Source organism: Rattus rattus, chromosome 12 (genome assembly GCF_011064425.1).
Source record: "Rattus rattus isolate New Zealand chromosome 12, Rrattus_CSIRO_v1, whole genome shotgun sequence".
NCBI classification, from domain to species: Eukaryota; Metazoa; Chordata; class Mammalia; order Rodentia; family Muridae; genus Rattus; species Rattus rattus.
Genome location: NC_046165.1, coordinates 62040084 through 62067489, shown reverse-complemented (window position 1 = coordinate 62067489; position 27406 = coordinate 62040084). Strand labels below are relative to the sequence as shown.

Genomic DNA, 27406 nt, shown 5'->3' with positions numbered 1-27406 from the left:
TATGTAGGTGACAAAGCTTAGGACATCTGACTCTAGGGCCTGCCCCTCATCCCTTCCCCTAGAGGTAAATTAAACCTACTTCTATTCACCGTAGCTTACATTGAGAATAGTTATTTTCTGAGGATCACACAGCTCATAAATGCGAAATTTTTAGAAAGAAATTGAATGAGTGGAACAATGGAAAACGGGATAAAGTGAGGGCACGGCAGAGAAAGCGCCTTTAAATTTCCCACTCACCGTTTCCTTTCAGAATATTTAAAAGATGCCTCGAGGAAGTCGAAGAGCGGCCTCCTGTTTGTAAAGCTGGTCAACCCGCACTCAGGTGGGTCTCTCCGCCTCCGTCCGCTCTCATCCGACTTTGAGTGTTTCTGCCCTGTGCAGACTGCAGTGCTCGCCTGCCTGGGTGTCCTCTTGAACTAACTTAAGACGGCATCCTGCAGTGAAAATCCAAGCTGATTAATTTTCCAAGATAAACCACGATAAACACTGCGAAGAACATCTTTTTTCTAGTTTCCTTCCACAGAATGCGGTCATTAGAAATGCTAGCGACATAGAGAAGTAGCGTGTTTGTGTTCTTTCTGGGAACGGATTGGTTTTCCTTGGCTTTCTCGTGCCAGCTCTTCTAGGAGCGCTCACCCAACACTAGCCTGCGTTTATTGTGCTCATGTCGTGGTGTGCAGTAGAGAACCAGAGTGCAAGTGCAGAAGACTGTCTCTGACAGGGTCTGGCTGCTCCCTTTTGGTGGTTCTTTCACTCTGACCAAAAAGGATACCCCCTCCCACCACACACACACACGCACACGCACACACACGCACACACACGCGCACACACACACCAATGGTTTTTCTTTTATTAAAATCATTGCATATGGGAAAGGTAAGTTCATTTTAATTTTATATTCTGCACATTTTCAGTTTTATTGTCTAATTTCAAGTATTACAGTGCACTCAGCCACTTGGTGACACAAGAGTTCCCTTCTGTTGACTTTTAAGGATCTGAGTATCCCCCTGATGCCTCAAAGTCACTGGCGACTGACTGTGTAGCTGCACAGAGAATGAGGCAGTGTTTTGTTGGAAAGATGTGTAAAGCAGAGAGAGTGAAACAGAACAGAACAAAATCAAACAGCCTGCCCCTTCCTCTAGTATCTTTCCTCCAAGTGAAATTGAATATGCCTGTTGAGCCGCAGGACTGGGACAGCCAGAGCAGGGAGGAGGGATCTGGGAGAAGCTCTAGGCGACCCTGTTCTAAAGCTTTTAGCCAGAGAAGCTGCTTCCTCTGCATTCAGATTCCATCTAGATGGGCACAGACACGGGCACTCGTGTTTTATTTTCATGGCTGTTAAATAAGGGCTGGGCTGAGCACTGGCCGTGTCCTACATATTGCATAAATGTACAGCTATTTTCATTTTTTTCAGTCCTCACAAAACACCTGAGGTGGACTCAGTATTGCTCCATATACAGATAAGCACGGAGGCTTAACTAAGGGTTACGTAACTAACTTCTCCATGTCCCACTCAGCATGTGATGCCAGAGATTCCAGAGATTGCTCCAGAAAGTGATGTCATGGGTTGAGGGGTAAAACATCTATGCATACCTTCTGCCCACCTTCCCCTACCACACAGGCCCTGAGTTGAGGGAAAACCTCAGGTATGCACAGCCTTCACCCCTCCTCTTCCCACACATCTGATTTGCTGAGGATTGAATCCCAGACCTGGCGCATGTTGGGCAAGTGCTCTACCTCTGACTGAGCTGACCTTAGCTCTCCCCTCCCTGCCCCAGTTTTAAAGGAATAGAATGGATAATCATATCCGGTTGACTAAGCTTGAAGAGCGTCCTTCCCTTTCTCAATAGAGTGGCCGGTGGCATCTGAGGGTTTGTTCCCAGTCTTTGCTCCCATGTATAGGGAGCTATGTGCTGGCATAGGGACAGACCCAGGCACGAGCTCACACATCTGCGTGAACCTTTAGGAGACGTGTGCATTTCACTTTGGTAGTTTCAGTTCAGTGAGGATTATGGAGCTGAACTCAATGTCTATGCCTAATATCCATCAGCTTGCCTTGGCGTCTGCTAGCATAAGGCATGACTCCGCATGCTAAGCTTCCTGTTGGGAGCGTTCCTCCGAACTGTTGACAGACTTTTGCTGTGCGTGTCTGTGTGTGTTTATGTCTGTTTGTGTGTCTGTGAAAAGTGACGAGTACTAAATCCACCTGTGTTACAGGGGAAGGAGCCACTTACTTAATTGATGCGTGTCTACAGAAGCTCTTTGAAATAAAAGTTTTCAAGGAAAAACACCATTCTTGGTTTATAAATCAGTCAGTTCAATCAGGTAAGTGACAAATTTTATGGAGTGTGTAAGTGGGGAGCCTTGCTGGGTATCGGAAAGGGTTTGGATCGAGTGAAGCGGAGTCAGGTTGTCACGTGTTAAACGGACAGTTCTGACTTATCTCCTAAAATGCCAACACCAACAACTCCGCAGGATGGAGATGGCGTGTGCCGTGGAGTGCAGGCTGGGTTGATCGGAGACGGTTCCTTTAGAGGAACCTTTAACATTTCCTCTAGCACCTGACACAATCTAAAACATACTAGAATGTAACGACTTTTGAAACAGAAGGTTCCTCTGCTTTTCCTGTCACCGTTGTATAGTCAATGCCCACCCTAGACTGTCCACTCTTCAGAGGAGAAGTTGCTCTGTGGTTCAGTTTGGAGGTTTCAGTCTGCAGTTTCTTGTGCTAGTTCATTCCGTGTTATGAGTTCATGGTGGAACCATGTGGGAAAACCACTGGATTCATGGCCAAGAACCGACCAGAGGGTGGGGGTGGGGAGCAAGGGAGGGAGAGAGAGAAAGACAATGGGGGGAGGAAGACCTCCATGGTACCTCCCCCTCCCTCCAGGAGATCCAATGCTACCCTCTTAGACTTCTGTGGGTCACTGTATTCAAGTGTACATGCAGATACACACATTCATAAATAAAAATAAGGGATAAACCTAATTTCTTTTTGGAAATGAAATGTAGTTTCTGCATAGCTCTGGAGGTGGGAGGTACACTGTCCCTGTCCGTTGTTGTAGCTGTGCCTACTCTGAGGTAGTACTGAGAGCGCCAGCTTCTGGCCTGGCCCGCTTAGCTGGCCTTGGCTGATGGTAGCAGAGCATCAGCTGGAGGCTGGAAAACGTAGGGAGGCCATGATGGAGCGTGGACGGAGAACAGTTTGATTTCATTTTGTTAGTCCTGGCTACCAGGAGGTTGTCATCCAGATCAGAAACTGGGCCCATTTCCCGCAGATCATGGAAGTGTCACCTAAAATGAGCTCGGAGTGTCCGATAGGTTGTTGGCCGACCTGCTTTTCAGAGTAGTCAAGTGGCATCATAACATTGATTATTTCCTACTACACATCGACACAATTTAGGTTAGTATTTCTTACATGTGTAGATAGGTTGCTTTGTTAGATATTAAAGATAAGTGCCTGTCTTTCCTGAAACCAAAATTAAAAGGTTGGGGAGAGGCAAAGAACTGCTTAGAGCTGCATTAATGACCACACCTTTCCTCAAGTGTGGAAAGGAGGGCCCTGGGGCTGAGAGAGGAAGAGGCAGAGTTCTGTCTGGAGGGCAGGGCATCATCTGGGATGGGGACTACCCAGGGAGCCTTGCTCATCACCCTCAGTCCACAAGCGCAAGCCACAGTAGAAGCCACAGAGCATCCTGGGCTTTCCCAGGGCTTCACCCTCATGCACAGGAGATAGTGGGTCTGTAGTTTTACAGACCAGGTGACATGGCCTCCTGAGCTCTCTGACTCACAGTTCTCCGCGTCCCCACATGTGCTCCCCCACTCTTCTCCCCTCTCCAGTGAGTCCTGTAGAAAATGATTCTGACGTTGAAATGAAAAGACACTTGCATTTAAACCAAGGCGGTATTTCTTGACACCTGAGTTTGCTGATGGAGAGGACAAGCTGCTACACGTGCTGCCCACGGGCAGATGTGTCACAGGCAAATACAAGAAGAATGTCTGAATGTGGGGTTTCACATACAACTCACCTGAGGGGTGAGATGACCCAGTGGTCCTTGTAAGGCACCCACCTTTCTTTGTTCCTTTTCTTCTGCAGGAGGCCTTCTCCACTTCGCCACACCCATGGACCCTTTATTTCTGCTCCTTCACTATCTCATAAAGGCTGGCAAAGAGGTGAGCTTCCCACACGGGTCATTTGAAGAGGAGGTGCAGAAGACACCGCTTCTCTTCTTCAAGGTGCACTTCGGTCATTAGAATGGGTGCCCCACGTGTACCAGTGAGGGTCAGAGAACCCTCCCCTCCCCCAATAAGCAGCACCTTGATGGTTATCAGGTTACTGTGACCTCAGTGGCCTAGCTTGCCACTCTGTACCACAGTGGTAGCCAAGAGTAGCAATGAAAACCTATCACTAAGTGCTTAGTTGTGAAAATGTTAAGAATTCAGCTGGGAAGGAAAGATTTACCTTCTTAGGTGAGTGAGAAATAGGTAAACTGAGTTCTGCCTAGGAAACGCTGACTAATGGGGAACTTATGTGTGTGATTTTGGGACTTGAAGACCCAGAGCAAAAGCACTTCTTTCTCTCAGGGCTCAGTCTAGGGCTTTCCTCGACAATATCTGTGCCTCGAGGTGGTACAAAGCAGACTCTGGGTAAGTGCACTTCCTTCACACAGCACAGCGAAGACGCCGTTCAGGATCCAGATTTAAGTAAAAGTCACTGCTTTTACTACTTGAGCGAAGATACGGGGTTTTTTACTTGTTTGGTTGTTTGTTTTTGTTTTTGTTTGTGTGTATGTTAGGTAGACATCTTTTATGTGTATGTGTGCCTGGTACCCATGGATGCCAGAGGACAGCATCACTGTCCTGGGAACTGGAGCTGCAGGCAACTGTTAGCTCCCACATCGTCCTGGGAACCGAACCCAGATCCTCTGCAAGATCAACAAATGTTCTTGACCTCTGAGCCGTCTCTCTAGCCCCACCGACCAAGGATATCTTAAGTGACACTGGCAATTTAAAAGCCGTAAGAGTACGGCGTAAGCTGGGGCACTTCAGTGTCACTGCCGTAACTCCAGCTAAGGACCCCGATCGTGCTCAACGTCATTTCAGCTACCAGCACCATGTCAGCGTGGTGGGGGAGCAGGCAGCGCCTAGAATTGTTATGAGTATAGATTTGAGCTTGGGGACTTCTTTAAGGAGAACTGGGGACACTCAAGTGTCCGTCAGTCAGCGTCAGTGAGTATTGTTGAACTGCTTAGATAGAACAATCTGTTTCTTGGACTCTCATGTCTGCATATAGAGTAAATGATTCTGCTTCATTTTATTTTGTGTTTAAACCAAATTCTTAAAACTTTATTTTATAGATTAATTTTATATTAAGTTGTTATAAGTACTGAAAATCACGAAACTCACCCCAAGCTCTTATTCCTATTTTTTTCTGTACACTTTCTTCTCTCCCCTGTTCACCCACTTTCCTCTTATCTGAGAGCTGCCATGGCGGCCAGTATATTGGGGTCCACACACAGTAGTCAGTTAAGACTCATGCCTCTGAGCCACAGGGACGCTTCTGACTGTTGCCAGGAGGCCGTGGGAGGATGAGTTTGAAAACTCCAGCTGGTTCTCAAGGGTGATGTTCTCCAGGGGAAGCTGACAGGGAGACAAGCACCTGCAGCTCACCACACGGCACTGCCTCCCCATCTCCTGTTAAGAGCAAGACCCGGGTTTGGTGCTCCTCAGCCTGGCCTTCTGGGAGCTGCTAAATTCAGGGTGGCAGAGGCCGAGTAAAGCCAAATGAATGCTCTCCTGAGCCTCTGTGCCTTTTCTTCTTAAGTCCTGGGTGTGTAACACATGGGTGTCTAGTGTTTCTTCCCTACATTTACACGGGGCCATATCTAATTTAGTTATTAAAATGTTGTTCCCACTTTTGGATTTGACTTGTTGCACAGCCTTTCATACCAACTCTTATTAACTTATATTTAAAACAAATTTCTTGGTTTGTTCTTTTGTGGACATGTGGCAAAGAAAATAGGAATATAATAGCAGTAATAAAACTTCTGCCAATACTATAATGCCATCCGTGTCAGTATTATTTAAAGCAGCTAAGTATAAAAATACTGGTTGATCATAAGAAACAAAGTTTTCAAGTAGAAACCTAAAGACTGTAACTCTGGGGTGTCTGGGTTAGACGGGAGAGCATTTCAGTCAGGCACTTCTGGCCTCTTAGAGCCTAATGGAAAAGTATAACAAGTTCTCAAGTGCACTGTGAAAGAAATAAGAGGATTCACCTTGAAAAGCAGGGAAAATCAATCAGTCACACTGTCTGTCTCTAGAAGTTTGGTCTCAGAAACAGAGAGGCAGAGTGGGACCTGGACAGACAGGGCATCCGCTCCTGAGCCTGGCCCCCTAATCAGACTGTCTTCATCAGATACGCTTTCCCCGGCCATCAGTAAAGTTAGGAGAAAGTGCTCCTGAGATGTCTGCGTGGCTCACTCCTAGCAGCCAGGCCGTGCCAGCTTGTCTGTCTGGCCTGTCTTAGCCTGCATGAGTCGTCTTTGTACTTACGTCTCAGCTGCCATTTCCTTTATTTCTGTCTAATTTGGAAGCCTCAGCTGATGGCTCTTGGAGGAATGGATTCACTTTGGGAATTTTTCTTTTTGGAATAGAAGGCTTTTTTTTTTCTTCAGCCCTGGAGTGAAGACAGGGAGGCAGATGTATGGCTGGGTCTGGTCTGAGATTGTTCTAGACCTGAGTGACAATTGGAACTTCTGCTTTGAGTCCTAAGGTGTCTCTTTTTTATGTGGAATAGCTGGACCATCCTCAAATGGTCCTCACTATCTTACCATCTTTTCCATCCTGTCCCTGTCCCTGTCCCTGTCCCTGTCCCTCTCCCTCTCCCCTCCCTCCCTCCCCTCCCTCTCCCCTCCCTCCCCCTCCCCCTCCCTCCCCTTCTCCCTCTCTCTTCCTCCTCTGTCCCTCTCTGTCCTCTGCCTCCCTCCCCCTCCCCTCCCTCCCCTCCCTCTCCCCCTCCCCTCCTCCCTCCTCCTCCTCTCCGTTTTTCCAGGGATTTTCTTTTCACGCAGTGACTGTACCCTCAAGGGAGCTAGCTTGCTGTTTGGAACCCCCTCCTCACAAGAAGAGCTCAGGCTTGGCCTTTGAACCTTTCCCAGTTTAGAGGCTCCTTCAGTGGAATGAGGAGCTCAGGTTCTAATGGAAAGATTTTCTGTGGAATGGTCCACTTTTTTTGAAAGCTCTGTGACTGGACTATTGGCCCCCTGACTGACTCAGATGTTCCTTTCAGGGGAAGTATCAGCCCTTGGATCAGGTTGTAGTGGATGACAAGTTTCCAGATTGCACTTTGCTGCTGAGATTTCCTGAGCTTGAGAAGTTACTTCAGCATGTGACAGAGGAAAAAGGTATGGTGTACAAGCCTTTGAAATCAGGCTGTGGTCGTGCGGATCTGTGAGGTTTTCAATAGGGAGAGTTAAGGGATAGAGTATATTCTGGAGACGCTAAGGTGCTTAGTCAGCCATCAACTTGCAAGAGCAGGGGAGCCTGAGCCGGTGGGGTGGGGCTAGCGGGGAGCAGCTGTTTTGGTGCAGAACCATCTGCATCTGGTGATGTAGCAGTACTCGCATGAGGGAGGGAGTCAATGACTCTGGGCTTCAGCCTCAGCCTAGCCCAGGAGACATACACCAGTGGCATCCAGGAGACAATGTGGACCAGATAAGCAGGCTGGGGAGGTAGGTCCCAGTCACAGGTGTTCTAAAGTAGGAAATGAGCAATGTGCATGTTGGCGCATGTAGTGATGGGCTTCGTAAAGACATTCCCATTCAAGTGATCGTGCACTTTGAGACGTCAAGCACTGATAAGTAAGAAGAGAGAGTGGACACTCACCTCACTCCCAATTTCAGAGGAAATACTTTGTATAATACTGGTTACCCCATTTTGTATAATACTGGTTGTCATCTTCCATGCATGGCCTCTGCTGTGCTGAAATATAGTCCTCTCTAGATTCTTCTTTTTTCTTCATAAAAAGATGTTGGATTTGTCAGAGGCCCTCTGCATCTGTTGAGAAGATCATGTGGTTTCTATTCTTGAGTCTATTATATGTTGGTATTAAACTTACTGACTTGCATATGTTTAATAAAGCTTGCATGTGGAGTGAAGCTAACTTGCTCATGAAGAACGATGTCTTTAATCCGCAGTTGATTTGGTTCACAAGTGTTTCATTGAGAATTGTTAGGCCCACGCTCGTTGCTGTCCGACAATGTCCCTTTTGTTGAGTGTCCCCTGCTCAGTTTGGGTGTCAGGTGCTGGCTTCATGAAATGACTTTGGCACGGTTCCTTCTTTCAGTCTTGTGCAATGAGTTGGGGACACTGAAGCTCCTCCTTTAGCACAGAATGAAAATTCTGCAACTGATCCCTGGGCGTTTCGGTTGGGAGACATTTTATTACTGCTGCAATCTCTTGCTTATACATTAATTTTTACTGTATATCTGTTGTGTATATGTCTTGGTTTAATTTTGGTAAACACTACAGATCTAAAAATTTACCTATTTCTTTAGGATTTTCCAATGCACTGGGATATAGGTTTTCTAAGTGACCATCTTTTGAATTTCCTTGGTGCATGTTGTCATGTCTCTTTTCTCCTCTAATTTTATTACTTTGGGTTTTCTTTTCTTTTTCTTTTAGTTATTTTGGCTAAGTCATTGTCAATATTATCTTTTCATGTCAAATTTTATTTCCTCAATCCTTTATATAGTTCTTTTAATTGTATTTAACTCATTCCTGCCCTGGTCTTTATTCTTTCTTTCTGTCCAATGATTTTAAGTTTGGCTTCTTCTTTTTAAAGACCTGAGGTCCCCCATTGAGTTACATATCTGAGGTCTGGGTGGGGTGGTTGGTTGGTTGGTTGTAACGTAGGCAGTTATAGCTATAAACTTCCCTCTAGCTGCTTTTACTGGATCCCGCAGTTTCTGGCATATCATGATTTCATTTGCGAATGTGCTTTGATGAATTAGAAGCACTGTGCAGACTTGGTGTCAATATCTCAACAATCGCCCTAAGAGTTTCCAAGTGAGGAAAAGGGGTGGGCACCAGGCAGAACGTGCTGAGGGGCAGTTCAGGGTTACAGGTGGTCTGGCAACTGTGACATTTCCTCTGGAACCAAAGAAGCGATGACTCCAAGAAACACTAACCGTTACATCCAAAAGGTCTGCTAATTCCTATGTGGCCACATTTAGGATCCATTTTGGCTCTGAGAGGTATATGGTACCAAGGTTGTCAGAATCATCTCACTACAGATCCTCGGTGATGCTGTACGTGGGGGGACAGCTCTCTTTTCGTGGGTGATGTGAATGAAGCTTCCCGTGACCACGTTTGAATGCGAAAGTAATGAGGAAGAGTTACAAGTCGTTTTCAGTTTGTCACTGTAGTATGGGTTCAAAAGCGAGGTTAGGGGCTGGGGATTTAGCTCAGTGGTAGAGCGCTTACCTAGGAAGCGCAAGGCCCTGGGTTCGGTCCCCAGCTCCGAAAAAAAAAGAACCAAAAAAAAAAAAAGCGAGGTTAACTTGTGTGCAGACTTCTGTCACTAGCTCTGAATTAAAATGTTCATCTTGAATCAAAATTCAGAAACCCATATCATGTAACAGGATTGTCATCCCTATTCACTTCCAAGTGAGTGTCTTAGAGTGGCACCCCACCCCACCCCACCAGGTCAGCCAGCTGTCATGTCATAGGTGAGCCTCTGTCACTGTTCCCTTTACGCCACAACATGGCCTAACGCATAGACCGGCACCCAGAAAGTCAAGCATCTAAAACAAGAGTCTCAAGTGGTTTTCTTTGTGTTTAAATGGCAGTGAAGCAGGGCAACGTGATTCAAGTTAAATGCCATCCAGAGATAGAACACTTGGGGGTTTCTTACTAACCAACCCTCCTGTCATGAAATAGCCTATAAATTTACACAATAGAAAGCTCAAAACCAAAACATTAGAAACTGGAAAGGAAAAGGATGCCGGAAGGTTTCATCTTCTGAAAGAAAGCCTGCCAACAAAATGTATCAGTGGGTCCATGCTGCTGGCCTTGCTCCTGCAAGGGTGTGCACAGAGACAGTGCACTATCCACCGGCATGGTTCCCGTGAAGATCTTCAGGATGTCGGGTTCTGCACTTAGCCCTGGCTATGGGAGCCTGTCCAGTGTCAATTCATGACATTTGCTTTTTATATCATCACTCTTATATTAATTCGTGTCACTGTTGTAGCCCGAGGATAAAGAGCGTAATATGACTAACAGGGCAAAGAATGTAGACAGGATTGGAACATGTGTAATAATGGTTCTTGCTCTCCTACAGCCATGTAATTCTCTAAGATACTCTTCTAGAATATTTGGGTGGTGTATTCTTTTCTGATAATTGCCTTTTACGTAGCAAAAGGGGAGAGAGAAGGGAGCCAGAGAGAAAGAGAGTCATCTCCGCTCCGCAGAGGAGCATTCAAGGGTTTTTAGGCATTGTACCCTTCCAGGTCATCCTCAGTAATTGTGTTAAACACCGCCTGCTTATTTAAGTTTGGATTCCTTTCTTATAAATTTAGTGTTTGGTTCTATTCTCTGGTATTTATTTACTCAGATTCTCCCATCTATACGAGTATCAGCCCTAGATGCAGGTTTCAGTGTCTGTGGTGTTAAATATCAGTTTAGTCCAGTGCGTATGTAAGAATCTTTTGTGTTGATTTCCCCCTGTGGATAAGCTCAGCCACAGTCCCTTTACAAGTGGCTGTCCCCTGACTACACTATCAGTGGGGATGCTCTAGTTACTGACTCCAGGTCTCAGAACATGTTTCCAGGCAAAGCGAAGACACAGGGAAGGACTAGGGTCATGAACTCAGCCTTGATTGAGATGCCTTTTCATCATACAAGCTCTGAGCTGGGCATGTAATGAAGAGGCACTTGCCAAGGTTCTAACCCAGGAGGCAGGGGAAGGGGCCTGTGAGCTCCTGGGTTATGAGAAACCTTGAGAAAGTGGAGATGAAAATGTGCTGGAGGTGATTGTTCGGCCAGTCATCAGGGGAATTCAGGTTTGCACACCAATTACACAATTACTGAACGTGTTACTTAATCATAAAATTACTGTTCTCATCTTTATCTTGTAAACTCAGTCTTTCAAGGTGCTTTAGGCCAGTCTAAACCCTTCTACCATACCCAGCTATTGTCCAGCTCACTGGTTCATGAGTGTTACGTTTCGGATGTACATGCGTGTGTTGTTGGGTTTGTTTGTTTACTTCTTTTTTGTTTTTTGTTCGTTAGATTTCCATACATGAGTACTTATTTATGTCATTGCCACCCAACACTCTCCAACTTCTGTGTCCCCCATCCCCTCTCGAATGCACGGCTTCTTCTTCATAGATATGCACATACATGCATGCATGACGAGTAAAACCGTTGGTTGAGGCATTTGGTTTGAGGCTCATATGCATATGTGTTGAAGACCAATATCTTAGGATTGGATAGCCTATCACAGGAATTTAACCTGTAAATTTATGAGGTTAAAAACTTTCTAGATAGAGAGACTAGTTGGCTTCGTGGTAAATTGTATTTTACTATCATAGGAATAATACTCAGAACAAGACGATTTTCTCAGACATTTTCAGCAAATAGATAAGGAAGGAAGTCTGTGAAACTAAAATTTTATGAGATCTGAACTGGCCCCATACCAAAATCAAATTTTTATAAAAAGAAAATTAGGCTAATGCCTTTGGACATCAGAAAGTTTGGACAGTTCACAAAATTGTATATTATAAAAGAAAAGCTGCAATCGTGTGAGTTAATACAGAAAAGGCAGTTGGCAAATGCAGCCACGAAATCCATTTGAAGTGAACGGTTTCACTCTGATAGAGATGTCGTGACGGACTCCTTATATCATCCTGGTAAAAGGCCAAACAGACGTCCTCCTTTAGACCAGCTTTGGATAAGGATTTCATCCCTGTTTCATCTTGGCAGAGTCTTAGAAGGTTCAGTAGTAATATGAGGAAGAGAGACAGCAGGCCATTGAAGAGTCACTGTGAAAGTGCCTTTCCTCATAGACAGTACTGTGTGTGTTCAAACCCTGAGGGACCCACAAAGCAGTGGACTTAGCGTAAGCAAGGTGTTGGGATGCAAGACCTCTTACGGATAACAGCTCCGTGTGTGCGCGCGCGCGCGCGCGCGCGTGCATGCGTGTGTGTGTGTGTGTGTGTGTGTGTGTGTGTGTGTTGAGAAGTTCAGTGTGAGAGGGCCTTTTGAACCATATGTCCATTTGAAAGTAATGGGCATTGGTAGAGAAAGGAACTCAAAGTAGCTTATTGAGTTAAATGCAAAAGTAAAAATGATTTAACTTCTGGAATAAAAAGGACAAAAATCTGTATGATCCAGAAGAATTCCAGCATTTCTTAAGACCCGGAGCCACCAGTATAGAAGAGTGTATCTTGTATTTCATCTAGTAAATATTTTTTAAGGCACAGTTAACGGCACTCAACAATTTCATGTGACTCAGTAGTTCTACTAATTCTTTTTTCTAGACATGTTAAAGTGTGTCAGTGCAACAATTTGAGGGAGGGCGTGGCCTTTCTGGCTTGTTTTGTTTTAAATAGCAACCATCCCAAAATAGCCCAAATGGAGATCAAATCTGTGGCTCTTCCTGATTGGGTAGCAGACGGAGTCTCCAAGCCTCCTCGTTACTGCACTAAGGAGGAGCTGCTGCAGATAGGAGCACGGGTGAGGGAGCTGCTGCAGACAGGAGCATGGGTGAGGGAGCTGCTGCAGACAGGAGCACGGATAGGGAGCTGCTGCAGACAGGAGCACGGATAGGGAGCTGCTGCAGACAGGAGCACGGATGAGGGAGCTGCTGCAGACAGGAGCACGGATGAGGGAGCTGCTGCAGACAGGAGCACGGATGAGGGAGCTGCTGCAGACAGGAGCACGGATGTGTGGCTCACAAACTGTTGAGCGCACTCTGCATGGCCCATTTCTGTGACGCGCTAGAACAGCGGTTCTCGACCTGTGGGTCTCCGTGACCCCTCTGGGAGATCATGAACGAGATACCTGGCATGGCAGGTACTTACATCAAGGGAGATAAATGCAAAGAGCTTGTCAGTTCCTTCTGCTGCCATTTACAGATGCCACCGTCTTTCCTTATCCAATTAGTTTGTGGCAGGCACTGTACTGTGATCTGTGTGTGCTGTGTTCACAGCAATCCCTTCAGGAATCCCCGACTCCTTTCTATTGGAGGAAGGAGGTCCTGAGCGTGATGGGTCCAAGGTGATGATGTGAACTAGATATACATAAACCCAGACAGGCAGCTCAGTCTGGGTAGGAGAGCCTACCTCAAGGGGCTCAGGAAGTGGGGGGTCTTCTAGGATATTGGGGATCAGAACAAAAGAAGTGAACGGCAGAGGCGAATCTTTCGTGAGAGACTTCAGCACTGAGGGTTTCTGGAAAGTCTCTTAGGGTGTGAGTGGAGCTTCTAACGAGTCACTAAGCTGTATGCCTTTGTTGAGTGGCTGAGTGCTCAGTGCCTGCCTTGTGTACAGGGTGAGAGATGGCCTCCGAGGAGTGTAGTCCAGACTTGCACTTCAGTGGACCACAGCCAGGCAGCCCTGGCCCTGGAGGAGCAAGAGTTCTTAGACCTGTGGCAGACCCTTCTTTATTGTGTTCCCAGTAACATCCTCAGAGATGTTGTGTAGGGCGACCCCTCCCTGCCTGCCCCCCATCTGGTCCTTCATGACCTCAGCCACATGCCGCACTGGGGAGGGGACACACTGACGTGAGCCCCAGAATGGTTTAATAGACTTCAGTAAACTACCTTAGAAAAGCAGTTTGATTTCCTAAGGCCCAGAGCCAGGAGAGCAGAGCTCACTGTGTGTGGCTCCCCGTGGAGTCTGCACTGGCCATGGCTTTCCAGTAGTCATAAACTTGACTCCTGCATGGCTGTAGAGAAGGCCTGGTGGGAGGAAGAAGAGAGCCTCAAAATAAAATGTGTCACACGGGAGGTCCTGGTTTAATGACTCAGTATATAAAGCCAGGTGCTTTGTGAAGAAAGGAAGTATCATTTATAAGAGGTGGAATTTTCATCCCTGTCAAGGACCATGCTGAGGTCACCATGAATCTAAATCCCCTGATTATATTGGTAGTACATCAAGAGGCCGATACGCCTCTGCTTTCAGGCGTCGCTGAACCCACCAGGGAAGCACTCAGTACATACAAGTTTTCCCCCCTTTAAATATATACAGTAAATTTCCCAGCTGCCTGTCTTACTTTGAATCCCACCCCAAACCTTGGGATTTCCATTCTTATTGAAAAGGGAGGTGTTTTATTGAAAATATTGAAATGAGTTGTTCATAAAAAATAAGGTTGCTTAGCATGTTAGTGGCTGCCTTTCAGAACGTGTTTTCTTCTGGGTTGTTTGTATGAGTTGAGGAACCCTTAGCTTGCGCCCGCTTGGTGGTGGTTGATTTCTGAGGCAGCAGCCAGCTTGGGCTTTCCTTAACTATCTCAAGCATGTTCTCAGGCTATAGCTGGAGTTTTTGAATGATACATACTGCTATGCAATGTCTAGGTTACCGATTTGTGTACGTATTTGTGTTGTGAGTTTATGGCTTGTGTTAGTTTAAGTCATTACACTGAGGTTCTTACTTTTCTCTTTTAATTCAATGCAGAAGTGAACAGCAAGAAGTACTATAAGTACAGCATGGAGAAGACGTTGAAGTGGCTGGAGAAGAAGGTGTGTGGCCTTGCGAACGAACAGTTAAGACCAGATCCAGGACCGCCTTGAACATGCATTAAAAAAAATGCCTACAGAGAGCCAAGGCTGAGCAGAACTTGGTTTTCTTTGATTGCATGGCCCTGCCTCTGAGTGCCAAGAGCTCCTACTGTCAGATGTTGCTCACATACCTGGGGCGGGGCAGGGTGTTTCTAGAGTTTTCACAGCAAACCCCCCCAGGTTGTGTAGGTCTCACAAAGACTCGTGTTGAGGTCATTCAGCACTCTGCTCCCCATCCTTTACTGTGTAGACATCTTGTCTTCCGACAGCTGTTATCTTAGTCACTGTTCTCAGGCTGGGAAGAGGCACATGACCAAGGCAACTCCTATCACTGGAGGGTGGCTTACACTGAGAGGTTTAGTCCATTGTCACATGGTGGTGAATAAGGCACTGGAGCAGTAGCTGTGAGCTCCATCCTGATCCACAGAGAGAAATAGAGACTGAGCTTGATGTGGGCTTTTGAAACCTTACTTCCTCCAGCAAGACCGCACCTACTCCAACAAGGCCATGCCTCCTACTCTCTCTAATTCTTTCAAAGAGCTTCACTCCTTGGTGACTAAACTTTCAAATATATACGTCTATGGGGTCATTCTTATTTAAGCTACCCTAGCTAGCAAAGGTAGTTCTGGGTGCTTAAATACTCCCTGGATATCAGGTGGACCAAAGCCATCTGAAAAGTCATGGCAATCTAAAGCTAAGTTGAAAGGACATCCCTGTGTTTACCTCCTAGGTCAACCAAACCGTGGCAGCACTGAAAGCCAGTCATGTCAACGTTGGAGCCCGGGTACAGTCTTCTGCATATTTCTCTGGTGTTCAGGTTTCCAGGGACAAGGAAGGTAAGCAGCAGCTTGCCACCAAGTTAACCTCTGTCTGCTCTCCGAGGGTTTCAGACTGCAGACCGAGGCTCTCGGATAGACTGCATGCCCTTTGGCCTTTGGCCTGAAGGTCATCCTGCCTCAGGGCCCCAGTGGAAGGTGGAATTTACATTCCCAGTATCTCAGTTCTCCTGGGAGGGTTCTTCGTGTTTTAGCAGTGAAGATCAACTCGCTTGGCCAATGTTTCTTTTTGGTTTCTGTTTCTATCTTTCCTTCCTTCCCTTCCTTCCTTTCCTGTATCCATGTGAGCTGAGCCTAGAGTTCAAGCTGCGCAGACTCCACCGCTGCCCGGTGTCCTCACCGCTCCTTCTGCTTTTTATTTTAAGACCAGATGTTATTAGAAACACCTTTTCTTATAGATTATTAAGGTGCATTCGTTTGCTTTTTCCAGTGTAGGAACCCTGTGTCTTTCCATGTGTAATTAAATAAAAACAGATATGTAATGCGGCTCCCATTCTTCAGTGGTGGGACAGAAATTCTCCTGACCTTACATCCACATCAGCATTTACTCGTTCCGAGTTACAACTCCCAATTTCTCACATCGGCCATAAACAAAATGAGCACTTGGGCTGGGGATGTAGCTCACAAGTCAGGTGTTGCCTACACACAAGGCCCTGGGAGGAGTCGCCCAGGCACCATGGGAAACTAGAAGTCGGTACACAAAGCAGCACAAGGAACGTTGCTTTCGGGAGTTGACATTTAGGTAGGCTTTGCATCTGATTGCCAGCATCTTGTGTGTAACCGTAGCTGTTGCCAGGAGTGGTGGGCAGCATGCTTGCTGGACTCAGTACACCAGGAGACGGCGTCTCAGCGTCTTTAAGAAAGTCAAGTCAGCCAAGTCAGGCAGAAGTCTGAGTCAAATTGGCTGATGGCTGGATAGAGCAAACCAATCAATTAGTACACTGTATTTCTTAAGTAGGAAGAGGGATGTTAGAAGTTATTTAGCTGATCTAATTTTAAAAATTGGAAAACTGTGTTGCCAGAGAGGTAGGCGACTTCTGGCTGATGAGTCTTACTGAGTGCAGTGCTGGCCGCAGGCCTCCCCTGCAGGGGCGCTTCATGAAGCTGCCTTGTGTACTTCGTGCTGCTCCTGTCCCCGCCCCTTTATCCGTGTGCATCCGTTACGGGGGTGTGGCTTACCAGAGCACCTCACAGGAACAAGGAGAAAGGGTTCTGGCTCCTGGTTTCAGAGAGGTGTCATCATGATGAGAAGATAGGCGTGGATCTGTCCATGATGGCAGGAACTAATGCCACACGGGTAGCAGACAGGAAGCAGGGTGAAGCCAGAACCAAGAGCAGGCATTTCTTTCAAAGCCTTCCTCTACTGAGGTCTGCCCCACCTCCCACGGGCTCCCCAGCCTTCAGACCAATGCCACCCACTCTACAAACAAGTGCCCAGGACGGGAGCCTATGGGACGCCTAGACTCCAGCCTCAGCGCAGGGTGCTGGGCAGCAAGGGAGCTGTGCTGTGGCTACGTACGTTCCCGCTGAGTATTTACTACATTTTAAGGAGCGTCTGATAACAAATCTCAGTTTTGTGTCAACTAAACTCTCTGATTAAAGACCAGACTGTCATTGATTTGTAAAGCAACACTGACACAATGGCTCCCTTACCCAGAATGACCCTGGGCACAGCTGTGCACTTCACGTGCCCTGTGCTTTTCCCGTCCTTGGTTGCACACAGCATCCCTCCCATATCCCACACACACTGAGCTATGACTGCATTTGGAAACATGTTTTAAACTGTATTCCATGTGGTTTGCTTGGTTCTGAACACTAGAATTGTTAACGATCCCACGTTCTGCTGAGTCCATTGTCCTGCATGGTCTATTGCTGTGGGAGAGTGGAGGTGTGGGGGTGTGGGAGAGTGGAAACGTTTGCATTTTTACAAAGCAAATACCTAGAAGACATAAATGGTGTACCTGATTTTACTTGTTTTGTTTTATTTCTTTGAAGGGAGCATACTGGTTCCTGTTCAAAACTTAGCTTTCTTCTTAATTAAAGCAAGTTTGTAAAAAAAGAAGCCATTAAAAAGAGATGCAAATAGCTCAGCTGTCCCGGCCAGCTTGTGATTTTGCTTATATTTGGGACTTCAGCTTAGAAAGCTGGCCTGGGTGTGTTTCACGTGTGCAGTGGCATTCAAGCCCACCCACTGTGCAGTCACATCTGTGGCAGCATCCCACCATCCCTCTCGTCCACTGTCTGTCCCCTCACTAGTGGGCGGGTCTTAGTACCCCTGTTTCTCCGGTGCAGAAACTGAAACTAAAGTTTAAATGAATTTCCCAAGCCATGTAGAACAAGAACTTGACTCGATCCGCCATAATTATTACTGATTTTCTTTCGTTCATTCCCTATCCTGTTTCTTTCAGAAGACTATGTTCGATATGCCCATGGTCTGATCTCTGATTACATCCCTAAAGAATTAAGTGACGATTTATCCAAGTTCTTGAAGTAAGTGTCATCCATCTTCGGTCCTAACCCACAAGCTCCCCTGCTCCGTTCTGTCAGTCGGTTCTCTGTGGGATGGCACAGCAGGCCGTGATGAGCTGTTGTCCCGGGGCTGTCTCGGACTCTGTGAACTGAAGTTCTCTCTAATGGACATTAAGTAGGACGATTTGATTCAGTAGAAACTGATTGCAGCAACTTAAATTTGGCGTTAAAATTATTATTTTGTACAGTTTTAGAAAAAAGTTACATATTACAATTTTATGGCTATGAGAGTTAATTTGGTTTTTTGTGGTCATTTTAAGAGAGATGGGAAGTGAAAGGCAGATGGTAATAGTTTTTAAAATTGCATGTGAAAGTGCTATAGTACATCTCGTTCACAGTTACAGTATCTTTACCAAGCACCTTCCCGGTGCCGAGTGCTCAGTTCACAGCAGAACAGTGTCCTGAAGGGCCGCACAAGTGGCTGGTTGTCAGGGTGGTGTGGTCCGTAGCCTTCCTTTAGTATGTCTTAAAAACTTTCTTTCTCTTGTTAATTTTGAAGATATTAGCAGTTGGTATTAGTTTTACATGTGATGATTTATAGCGTTTCCTGATCCTGATTAAGTCCTCTTTCTTTTTTACTCTGTAATAGGTAATAATTTGGTTGCTACTTACAGCAAACGGTATAGCTCCTGCAGTCTTGCTTTGCTCTCTGTTGCCGGAGACATTACTAACCAAAACCTCCTTGGGAAGGAAGGGGTTATTTCATCCCAGTCCATCTTCAAGGGAAGCCTGAGCAGGAAGGAACCTGGAGCAGAAGCCATGCTAGCAAGAAGCACTGCTCCTTAGCTTGCTTACGAGGCTTTCCTACACAGCTAGGCCTGGGGATGGAGCCGCCTCAAGTAGGCGGGGCCCTTCCTCATCAGTCTAGACAGTCTCTCACAGACGCCCACAGTCTGAACAGTCATCTGTTCAAGGCAGCTCTTCAGGTGAGGTTCCCTAGGCCTGGGGGATTCGAGGTTGTGTCAAGTTGACAATAAAAACTACCCAGCACAGCTACTTCAAAAAGATTGCAGGGAAGCTGGTGTCTTTACTAGTCGCGGTTGTAGAAAGCGTGCCGTTACTAACCATCTCTCTGCTTGATGTTTCTCTGGATCCCCACGTCCTGATAGAGGCTGTTGTCTCCTTCCCGTTGTTTGCATTGATCTTTTCTTTCTTCTGAAATTTGAGTCAAATATTTTGGTTGAAAGATAATGCTAAGTAAACGCTTCTTTGGTAGAGAAAAGATGGCGTTCATGTGGCTTTCCCAACAGTTAAATACTTTTCACTTTTAAATAAATACTAGCATTGTGATTTGTGAAGAAAAAAAATGTCCCTCCACATGCAGTCATGGAGGCAAAAGCCAGACAGCTCACTTCAGCAGGTGGGTTCCCGCTGTGTCCTCTCTTGGACATCTCCATCCGTTCGTTCAGTGAAACTGCCTTCTTCCCTGGGCGAGCAGGACAGTGTGTGGAAGTCAGAACTCTCCCCCAGATGAGACTCCTGCCTTGGCCCAGCTTCTCTGTTGTCCATGAGAAGACGTCACCATGATTGTTATTTTTTACTCCCTTAGGCTTCCAGAACCTCCAGCCTCCCTGCCAAACCCTCCAGCAAAGGTAAGAACCTGGGACTAAGATACCTTTAGGGAAGAACACTACATTTCTCCATTACTTAGTCTTTCCCATCTATTTTAAAGTGTGCAGAACCTGTCTTACATAACACGGTATCACTAGAACTCTGGATTGCATGACTGTCGTCATTTCTACATTTTTCCTGGAGGTGAAAACCAAGTTGTTTTTAGCAGGGTAACCTCTATTAACACGCACAGGTCAGGCTAGAGAGTGGGGGTGCCTGCTCCTTGTGCAGAGAGCCAGAGTTCAGTTCCCAGCACCCATATGATGCCTTACAACCATCTACAGCTTCAGCTCAAGAGGACTTGATGCCCTTTTAGGTATATACCTTTGCGTACATGCACATATACAGAAATAAAAGTAAAATAAGTCTTTAAGACTATATTACAGCCATATAATAATTAATAATGTTAATAGAATATACTAATATAATAAACATAATATATTAATATAATGTTAAACTTAATATATTATATACTTTATATATTATAATATATAATGTTATATAATATCTTCATATTATACTAGCAATAATATATTAATATTGTATTATAATAATTATTATTATTTGCTCCGTGAGATAGAGCCTCACCATAGAGCTGCTCAGAGTGGCCTTGATCTTAGTCCTTCTGCCTCAGCCTCCCAGGTCTGCGATTATCGGTGTCTGTCAACCACGCTGGCTGAAACCTTCTTACATTGACTCTACATGAAAGTCACTTTGCCATATTTGTCATTGTCACAAAGGGCAAGGAGCATGATTTTTCTAATATAAAGAATCCTTTGAAGAAAGGGTGACCTGGGCTCTTCACTGAGCTTAAAATGAGTACTGTGTATGATTGTCATCTGTTAATAGGAATTCTTTGTGTTTGTGTTCATGAGTACACGAAGGTGTTCTCACACATGTACACACATGCATACGAAGGCCAGGGGACAGCCCTTCAGGAAGCACCACCCACCTTGTTTTTCTACTTGATTGTTTGTGTCTTATTGGCCTGGAGCTCACCAAGTAGGCCAGGCTGGCCCTCAAAACCCAGGGGATCTGCCTGTCTCTGTCCCCCAGTGCTAGGATTACCAGCATGTGTCACTGTATCCACTTTGTTATGAGGGGTCTGGAGAGTACCAGTTCTCTTATTAGGTGGCAGACATTCATCTCCCTGGCCTTTTTGGGACACCTTTCCTTTTTACAGATACTCTCAGAATTGCTACCCTGACTCCTTCCACAGCTTGTGTTAATTTCCCAGACCCAAATGGAGAAGCCAGGTGTCACAACTGTGGCCTGCCTCACAGCTGGCCACATCTTAGATCCCTGTGTGCTACTCCAAGAGGGGAGCAAGGCACCCGCCCTTGAGTGGCTAAAACAACAGCAGGGGAATGGACGCCTTGAGGGTGGCATGCCGTGGTTAACGACTCTCCCTTGTGTTTGTTGTTCTGGCCTTCAGGCTGGCCAGCATGCTCAGGACCTTTCCTTTAGAAGCCCTTACTGGAAAGGTGGAGGTGCGTCAGTGTCAGCCTAGGGCAGTGGCTCTCAACTTTCTAATGCTGTGACCCTTTACAGTTCCTCATGTGTGGGGACCCCGGTCCATAACATTGTTTTACCGCTGCTTCATAACTAATTCTGCTACTGTTATACATTGTATATAAATATCTGTGTCTTCTGATGGCCTTAGTTGGTCAACCCCTACAGGGGTCTGGATCCAGAGGTTGAGAACCGCTGCTTTAGACAGTTGTGAGACTGAAGCAGGCAGCGAGTGGTTAAGACCGCCCATCTTCTGTACCCCTGTGGCACACAGCAAGGCAGTGCTTCAGGAAAATTTCTTTCCTAAAACCCAGGGCTGGCTGGATTTGGCTGTGGGCCTTAGTTTGCCAAAATGTTTAGATCTCAGCATCTCGTGCTTCCGAGTCTCAGTGTCTACATTGTTGCCACCTACTCCGTGTGCCCTAGGAGTTCCGGTGCTCAGAGGACACACTGTAGTGGAGGATGTACTGTAGCTTAGCACAGCTAGGCATGGTAGCTCACACCTTTAATCCTAGCACCAAGGAGGCAGAGGCAGGCGGATCTCTGAGTTCCAGGCCAGCTTTGTCTACTGAGCAAGCTCCAGGACAGCCAGGTCTACAGAGAAAAAACCCTGTCAAGACCACCCCTAGACTCCCCCACCCCATCTCCTCCCCCCAAAAAATTAAACAGCATAGACTGTCTCTGGCTTCTGACTTTTCTATTTGTGTCCAAGAGCTGGCTGGTTTTTTATGAGTCTGTGCATGGAGTTATACAGGGTTGTATGGAACTTAACATCTGTACTGTAAGAGCTGAAGGCCAGAGAACATTGGTCTAGGGACCACTGCCTTCCCTTCTTCCTGGAACATACTCGCTTAGTCAAAGTCTTTGTTCTTTGTATGTCTTTCTGATCCACTTGTTCAATTCTCCTGCAGCAACTGCGCAGTTCATAGCAACTCAGACTTTTAAATACCAGAATAACAGAAATACTGCATTCCCTTATTTCCCAGTGTATCTACAAGAATTATTCCAGAATTAGCTGAAAACTACTCAGATGCAGAAGATAGTCCCTCCTCTCCACCTCCCCTCCTTCACTGCCCCCCTTCACTTCCCTCCCCACCCCTCCCCTCCCTCTACTGCCCTCCTCCCTTTACTTTTCTTCCCTCCCACCCCTTCCTCTTTTCCTGTTCTCCTTCAGTAGATACGTTAACTGGGATGGCGTGTCCTTAGTCCAGTGCATGAGTAGATTTCTGTTTGGCTTTCCAGTGAAGTGAGGCATGTCAAGTGCTTTATAATGCATCGCTCTGTGATATGTTTTTAAATTAATTTGCATGTATATAATTAATATGCATGTATATATTCTGCTTCCACTAGTCCCCCTCCTTCCTCCAATCCCCACCCCACTCTCATGTGTCTTTTTATTTTGGTATTGGTATTGCTTTGTAGCCCGCCGGGTTTAACCATTTCCTTCCCCCACCTGTTCCCCCCGCCCCAGCCTTGTGGGCATGGATTGGAGCTGTCCCCTTGAACCTGGGTTGCTAACCAGTTGCTACATCAAGGGATGACAACAACTTACTCTCTTCTCAAAGCCCTCAACTGCTATTAGTTGGCCTAGGTGGGACTGGGACCTACAAGTCTCACTCTATCTATGGCTGAATGTTTACTGGCTATGTCTTCGCCATTCCCTCTGCAAGCAGGTGCAGCTGGTAGGAGTTTATGCCTGACAGTCATGCCCTGCGTGTAAGCCCGTGGTTCCCGGCCTTCCTCCGTGGTCTAGCCCTTTCATCTTCTTGCCGTGATGTTCTCTGAGCCTCACAGGAATGTGGATGTCCCACAGAGGGCACTCAATAGCCATGCGTTCTCAGAACCTTGACTCAGCACCCTGAGTCTACATTAACCACAACTGCTTTAAAGAGAAGTTTCTGTGGTCAAGGTGAAGGACAGTTCTTAGCTTTTGCAGCCTCGGCTAGGTCTCCGAGGACTTGGATACCCACCCCGAGTCAATGGAGAAATACTAGCCATAGAAAAGGGACACAGACATCTTCATAACTTCACGTTCAATCTTAATGTTGCCATCTGTCAGCTCTGCTCTTCTGGCTGAAGGCCTGTGTGGTGCATGTGCACCTCCGTACCGTACCTGGATGGGAAGGCGTATTCTTTTGTTTTATCTTCTGAGACAGAGTCTGATTCAGTGGTGAAGCTGGATTGCAGCTCACGCTGTAGTCCAGGTTGACCTTGAACACATGGCAGTCCACTTGCCTCAGCCTCCGAGTGCCAGGATTGCAGGCATGTGCCACCGCACGTGGCATGCAGCCATTTACTTGGTGCCGGCAGGTCACTATTGTGCAGCAAGCCTACCTTCGCTCTCGAGAGTTACTTTGCTCTGTGACCAAGAAAATCCCTCTCTCTGTTTCTTATGGCAAGGAATTTCCAAAATTATCTTGTGTCCTGGGGCCTGAGGAGGAGGAAATGGGGACGAGTCTGGATTCTCAGAGCCCCAGTGCTGGTGTGTGTGTATCCCAGAAGAGCTAAAGGCTGTGTAAACCCAAGTTGTGACTACCATGCAGTCTGCTCTCTGCACAGCAGCAAGGCCCATCCACCCTGCTGGGCTTTCTCTGTGTAGACTGTGGTGGGACTTCCTGTCTACACTGTGATCACCTGATACTAAGGGCCCGGCCCAGCTAGTCACAGAAGTGTCACATGCATTGGTGCAAAGGACCTTGTGAATGGTTAACGTATGTAAAGGTTTGACTGCACTGGGCCTAATGGACAGGATGTGTGTGCAAAGACTGAGATTAACACACACAGACATATGCACGTATGTATGTATGTATGTACAAATGTATGTAAATGCCATTTTAAAAAGAGGTATGAGGCAGGTCAGCAAGGGGGCTCAGAGGACAAGGATGCTGCTGCCACCATGACTTCGATCTTTGCGATCTATGTAAGGAGAGCAGAGAGCCAAGGTCCTCCCGCTGCCCTCCGTCTTTCACATGTGTGCTGTGACGTGCACATGCCTGCGCGTGCACATTAGTGAATAGGCAAATGTGCTTTGGTCAGGTTTGCTTCTGGTTTCGGCTTTTACTTGAGATCTAACTCCACGTCCTCTGTTCCACTTGGAGTGTCTGTTTAGGTTGCCTGTCCTCCGGTTGCCTGCTGGCTGCGGTTCTTCTGTAGATGAATGGGGAAGCGGATGAATGGGGAAGCAGCCGAATGGCAAGGAGAAAGCAAGGCAGGAGGCTGTGCAAACATGGTGTCAGAATATCGGTGCCTGTGCTCAGTAGTGGGCATCAGAGCAGACCAGGGCTGAGCACAGTGGGTTTCCCAGGCACGGGGCCCCCACCGGGCATTTTGTCTCCAACTCTGTGCCTTGTATTTGGCCCCTCCACTGTACCCACTCAGTCTGTAACCGCAGACTGTAACCCACAGTGCCTGATTCACATCATTAAAGGGCTGCGGGAGCCGAGTCGTTACCCATCAGGTGCGGCCAGTCACCCAAGGCTGCTCTTGGAAGAGAGGTGTGGCCTGGCCTGAGGAGACTGTCAGGATGTAAGAGTGGGTCCCAGGGGTGTGCTTGTCTCGAAAGGTCGGTGAGAGGACGGCATCTGATACGCTTCAATGCTCTAACGTTGCAGAAAGTAAAGTTATCAGATGAGCCTGTGGAAGCGAAAGAAGATTACACTAAGTTTAACACTAAGGACTTGAAGAACGGCAAGGTATGTGTGTCCAGTGTAGAGACGTGCTGGCAGCCCCAGTGGCGGCGTTCCCAAGGATGGTTGCACTGTTGACCACACTCTCACTTCTGACCAGGGAAGATGACTGTCTTGCATTTCTAACACAATTCATTTAGAACTGTTCACAATAGTGAGTGTGTTAAGAGTTTGCCAATCCGAGAAAAGCCACGTTCATACAGAATGGGCTTGCACTTACCATGCGTTCATAGAACAGTGGATGAGAGGGAAGCAACTTCTCCAGGAGATTTTTTTTTCAATACTCCTGCCAAGAAGGTTCTCAGAAATGACAGTAACTAAGAAACTTCCCAGTTCTACCGGTCAGCATCCCCCACCCCCACCCCCCTCAGCTGTCTGCTGGTAACTTTCCTTGCTGGGTTTTGCGCATGTGTCGTGAGTCACGTGGTGATTTATAACCTAGGTCTTGGCCCTGCCCTTTCGTTTAGCATTATGTACGCGTGTGCAACTAAACCTCCCTCACTGCATGGCGCACGCCACACAGTCAGGTAGTTTCATCACTTCCTGTGTCGGACACTCAGGTTAGTGATCAGGGTTCATTTGTCTGCCCTGGCCACTTTCTTACCCACAGCGAAAAGACTCGGAGTTCGGAGTTTCAGGCGATTGAAATAGACAGCTAAATTGCTTTCCAGAAATGCAGGGAAAGTAACTCCAGGATGCTGCCAGTGAGTGTCCTTCCTGCATCCTGGTCTGCCCTGAGTGCTACTTTTGTTTTTTAAATTTTTGCTTGTCAGGTGAGACATTCCTTACTAGAAAGGTCTGTCTTCCCAGGCTGTTCGTTGTCTCTTAGCTTGTAGCTGTGACCCTTGCCTGTCTCTATGCTGTGGAAGCAATGCTTTCTGTTGCTCTGAGAATTTATTAAATGAAGACTAGTAACTCCTTTCATGGCTCATTCAGGGTACGAGAACATTTCCAGCGTATTTCTAGCCATTTTGCTTGATTTTTTTTAACAGTTATATTTTTTTTTCTGAATTTAGGTATACAGTTTGCATTTCTTTATGATTTAACCATTTTTTTCTTCATGCTTGCCTATCCCAAGACACATTAACGCCCACTTAGATTTTAACAATGCATAGTTCTTATATCATTATTTTTTTGGTGGTTTGTTGTTTTCAATTTTATTCCTTGGGCTTTGGTAGCAGAAGAAATTCCAATTTAAGTTTTGCCTAAATAGGTCTTTCTCCCAGCATTCTGCTAATCCAGAGTGATTCACAAAACCTTTGTGAATTACTCATCAGTGGGTGACTGACACAGACGTATGCACCATGACTGCCGTGTCTGTCTTGTTACATTTAATGCACCCTCAAAGTCATCCCCAGAGGGAGCCATCCTCGGAGCATCCGTCTCCTCAGAATGGGGTACATTTTCCTTTGCACCCCACTATCAAGTCCGAGTGGGTAGCAGGTTTGTTTGTGCTCTGCCACGAATGTGTTCACTGAACGCAGACTCGGGCTTGTGTGATTTGCATGTACAACAATTTACAAATATTGCAGATCTCTCTTTATTTTTATTAACAGAAAAATAGCAAAATGACTGCAGCTCAGAAGGCTTTGGCTAAAGTTGACAAGAGCGGAATGAAAAGTATCGATGCTTTTTTTGGCGCAAAAAATAAAAAAACTGGAAAGATTTGAAGCATTGAAAATAAAATCCAGTGGAACAGAGAAAGAAGTTTGCCTCTTGCCTATTCTGTCTTGTCTCTTCTTGCCGCTGTCTGCGACCCTAAGTCACTCCGCTGAGAACCGAGTTTGCTTTCACATCCTGCGGACACTTGCTGGGCTGTGACTTTGTGTCTGACTAACGCAATCACTGTGGGAAAGTGATTGTGTGAGCTTCTGTCCAGGGCCTTTGGAACGTTTGCCATGATGGAAAGTCATCACAGCTTCCCCAGGGAGGTGTGAGCGGTGCCCAGCTGTTCCCTGCTCTGTCCTGCTTGGCCTCAGCTGAAATGAGCTGGACAACAAAACCGTTTATTTTGGTAAATTTTATGATTAGCCATATCTTTGTGTGGATTCTTGTTCTTTGTAAAAAGAAAAAAATCAATAAAACAAAATTGCAGTCTTCCACTATGCGGGCATAACTAGATAATCTTCTTAGAATAAAAATATTTTCAAGAACTTTAATCATAGTTTGGTTGCTTTTTATAGACTGTCATTTTGTGAGCATTTCCCCATTGTCCGGGGTGTTCATAGACAGGCTTGAAGGCCTGGGCTGCAGCTCAGGTGAGGAGGGGTGTGGGGCACTTGCCTTTCATGCCTGAGATCGGTTCGGTCTCCAGTACTGCCAAAAATAAATACACAAGTGCTTTTTAAAAGTACAGTAGAATTTTTAAGTATTTAGGTATTTAATTATTGAATGACCATTTTCCTGTACAACTCCTGCACTTAAGGCTCAGGGGTCATGAGGAAGAAAGG

The 27406-nt window shown here is 46.3% G+C and overlaps 1 protein-coding gene across 1 annotated transcript in view; it reads left to right on the top strand.

Moving 5' to 3' along the window:
• Rnaseh2b (ribonuclease H2 subunit B) overlaps positions 1-27111 on the top strand; it is a 41321-nt gene extending 14210 nt beyond the window's left edge. Inside the window, exons 2-11 of the mRNA XM_032917955.1 lie at positions 251-322; positions 2218-2325; positions 4097-4173; positions 7292-7406; positions 14679-14743; positions 15513-15618; positions 18027-18108; positions 19697-19739; positions 24882-24962; positions 26513-27111. Coding sequence (XP_032773846.1) covers positions 251-322; positions 2218-2325; positions 4097-4173; positions 7292-7406; positions 14679-14743; positions 15513-15618; positions 18027-18108; positions 19697-19739; positions 24882-24962; positions 26513-26626 — 863 coding nt within the window. The 3' untranslated portion in view covers positions 26627-27111. The remainder of the gene's footprint in view (positions 1-250; positions 323-2217; positions 2326-4096; positions 4174-7291; positions 7407-14678; positions 14744-15512; positions 15619-18026; positions 18109-19696; positions 19740-24881; positions 24963-26512) is intronic.
• The last annotated feature ends 295 nt before the right edge of the window (positions 27112-27406 follow it).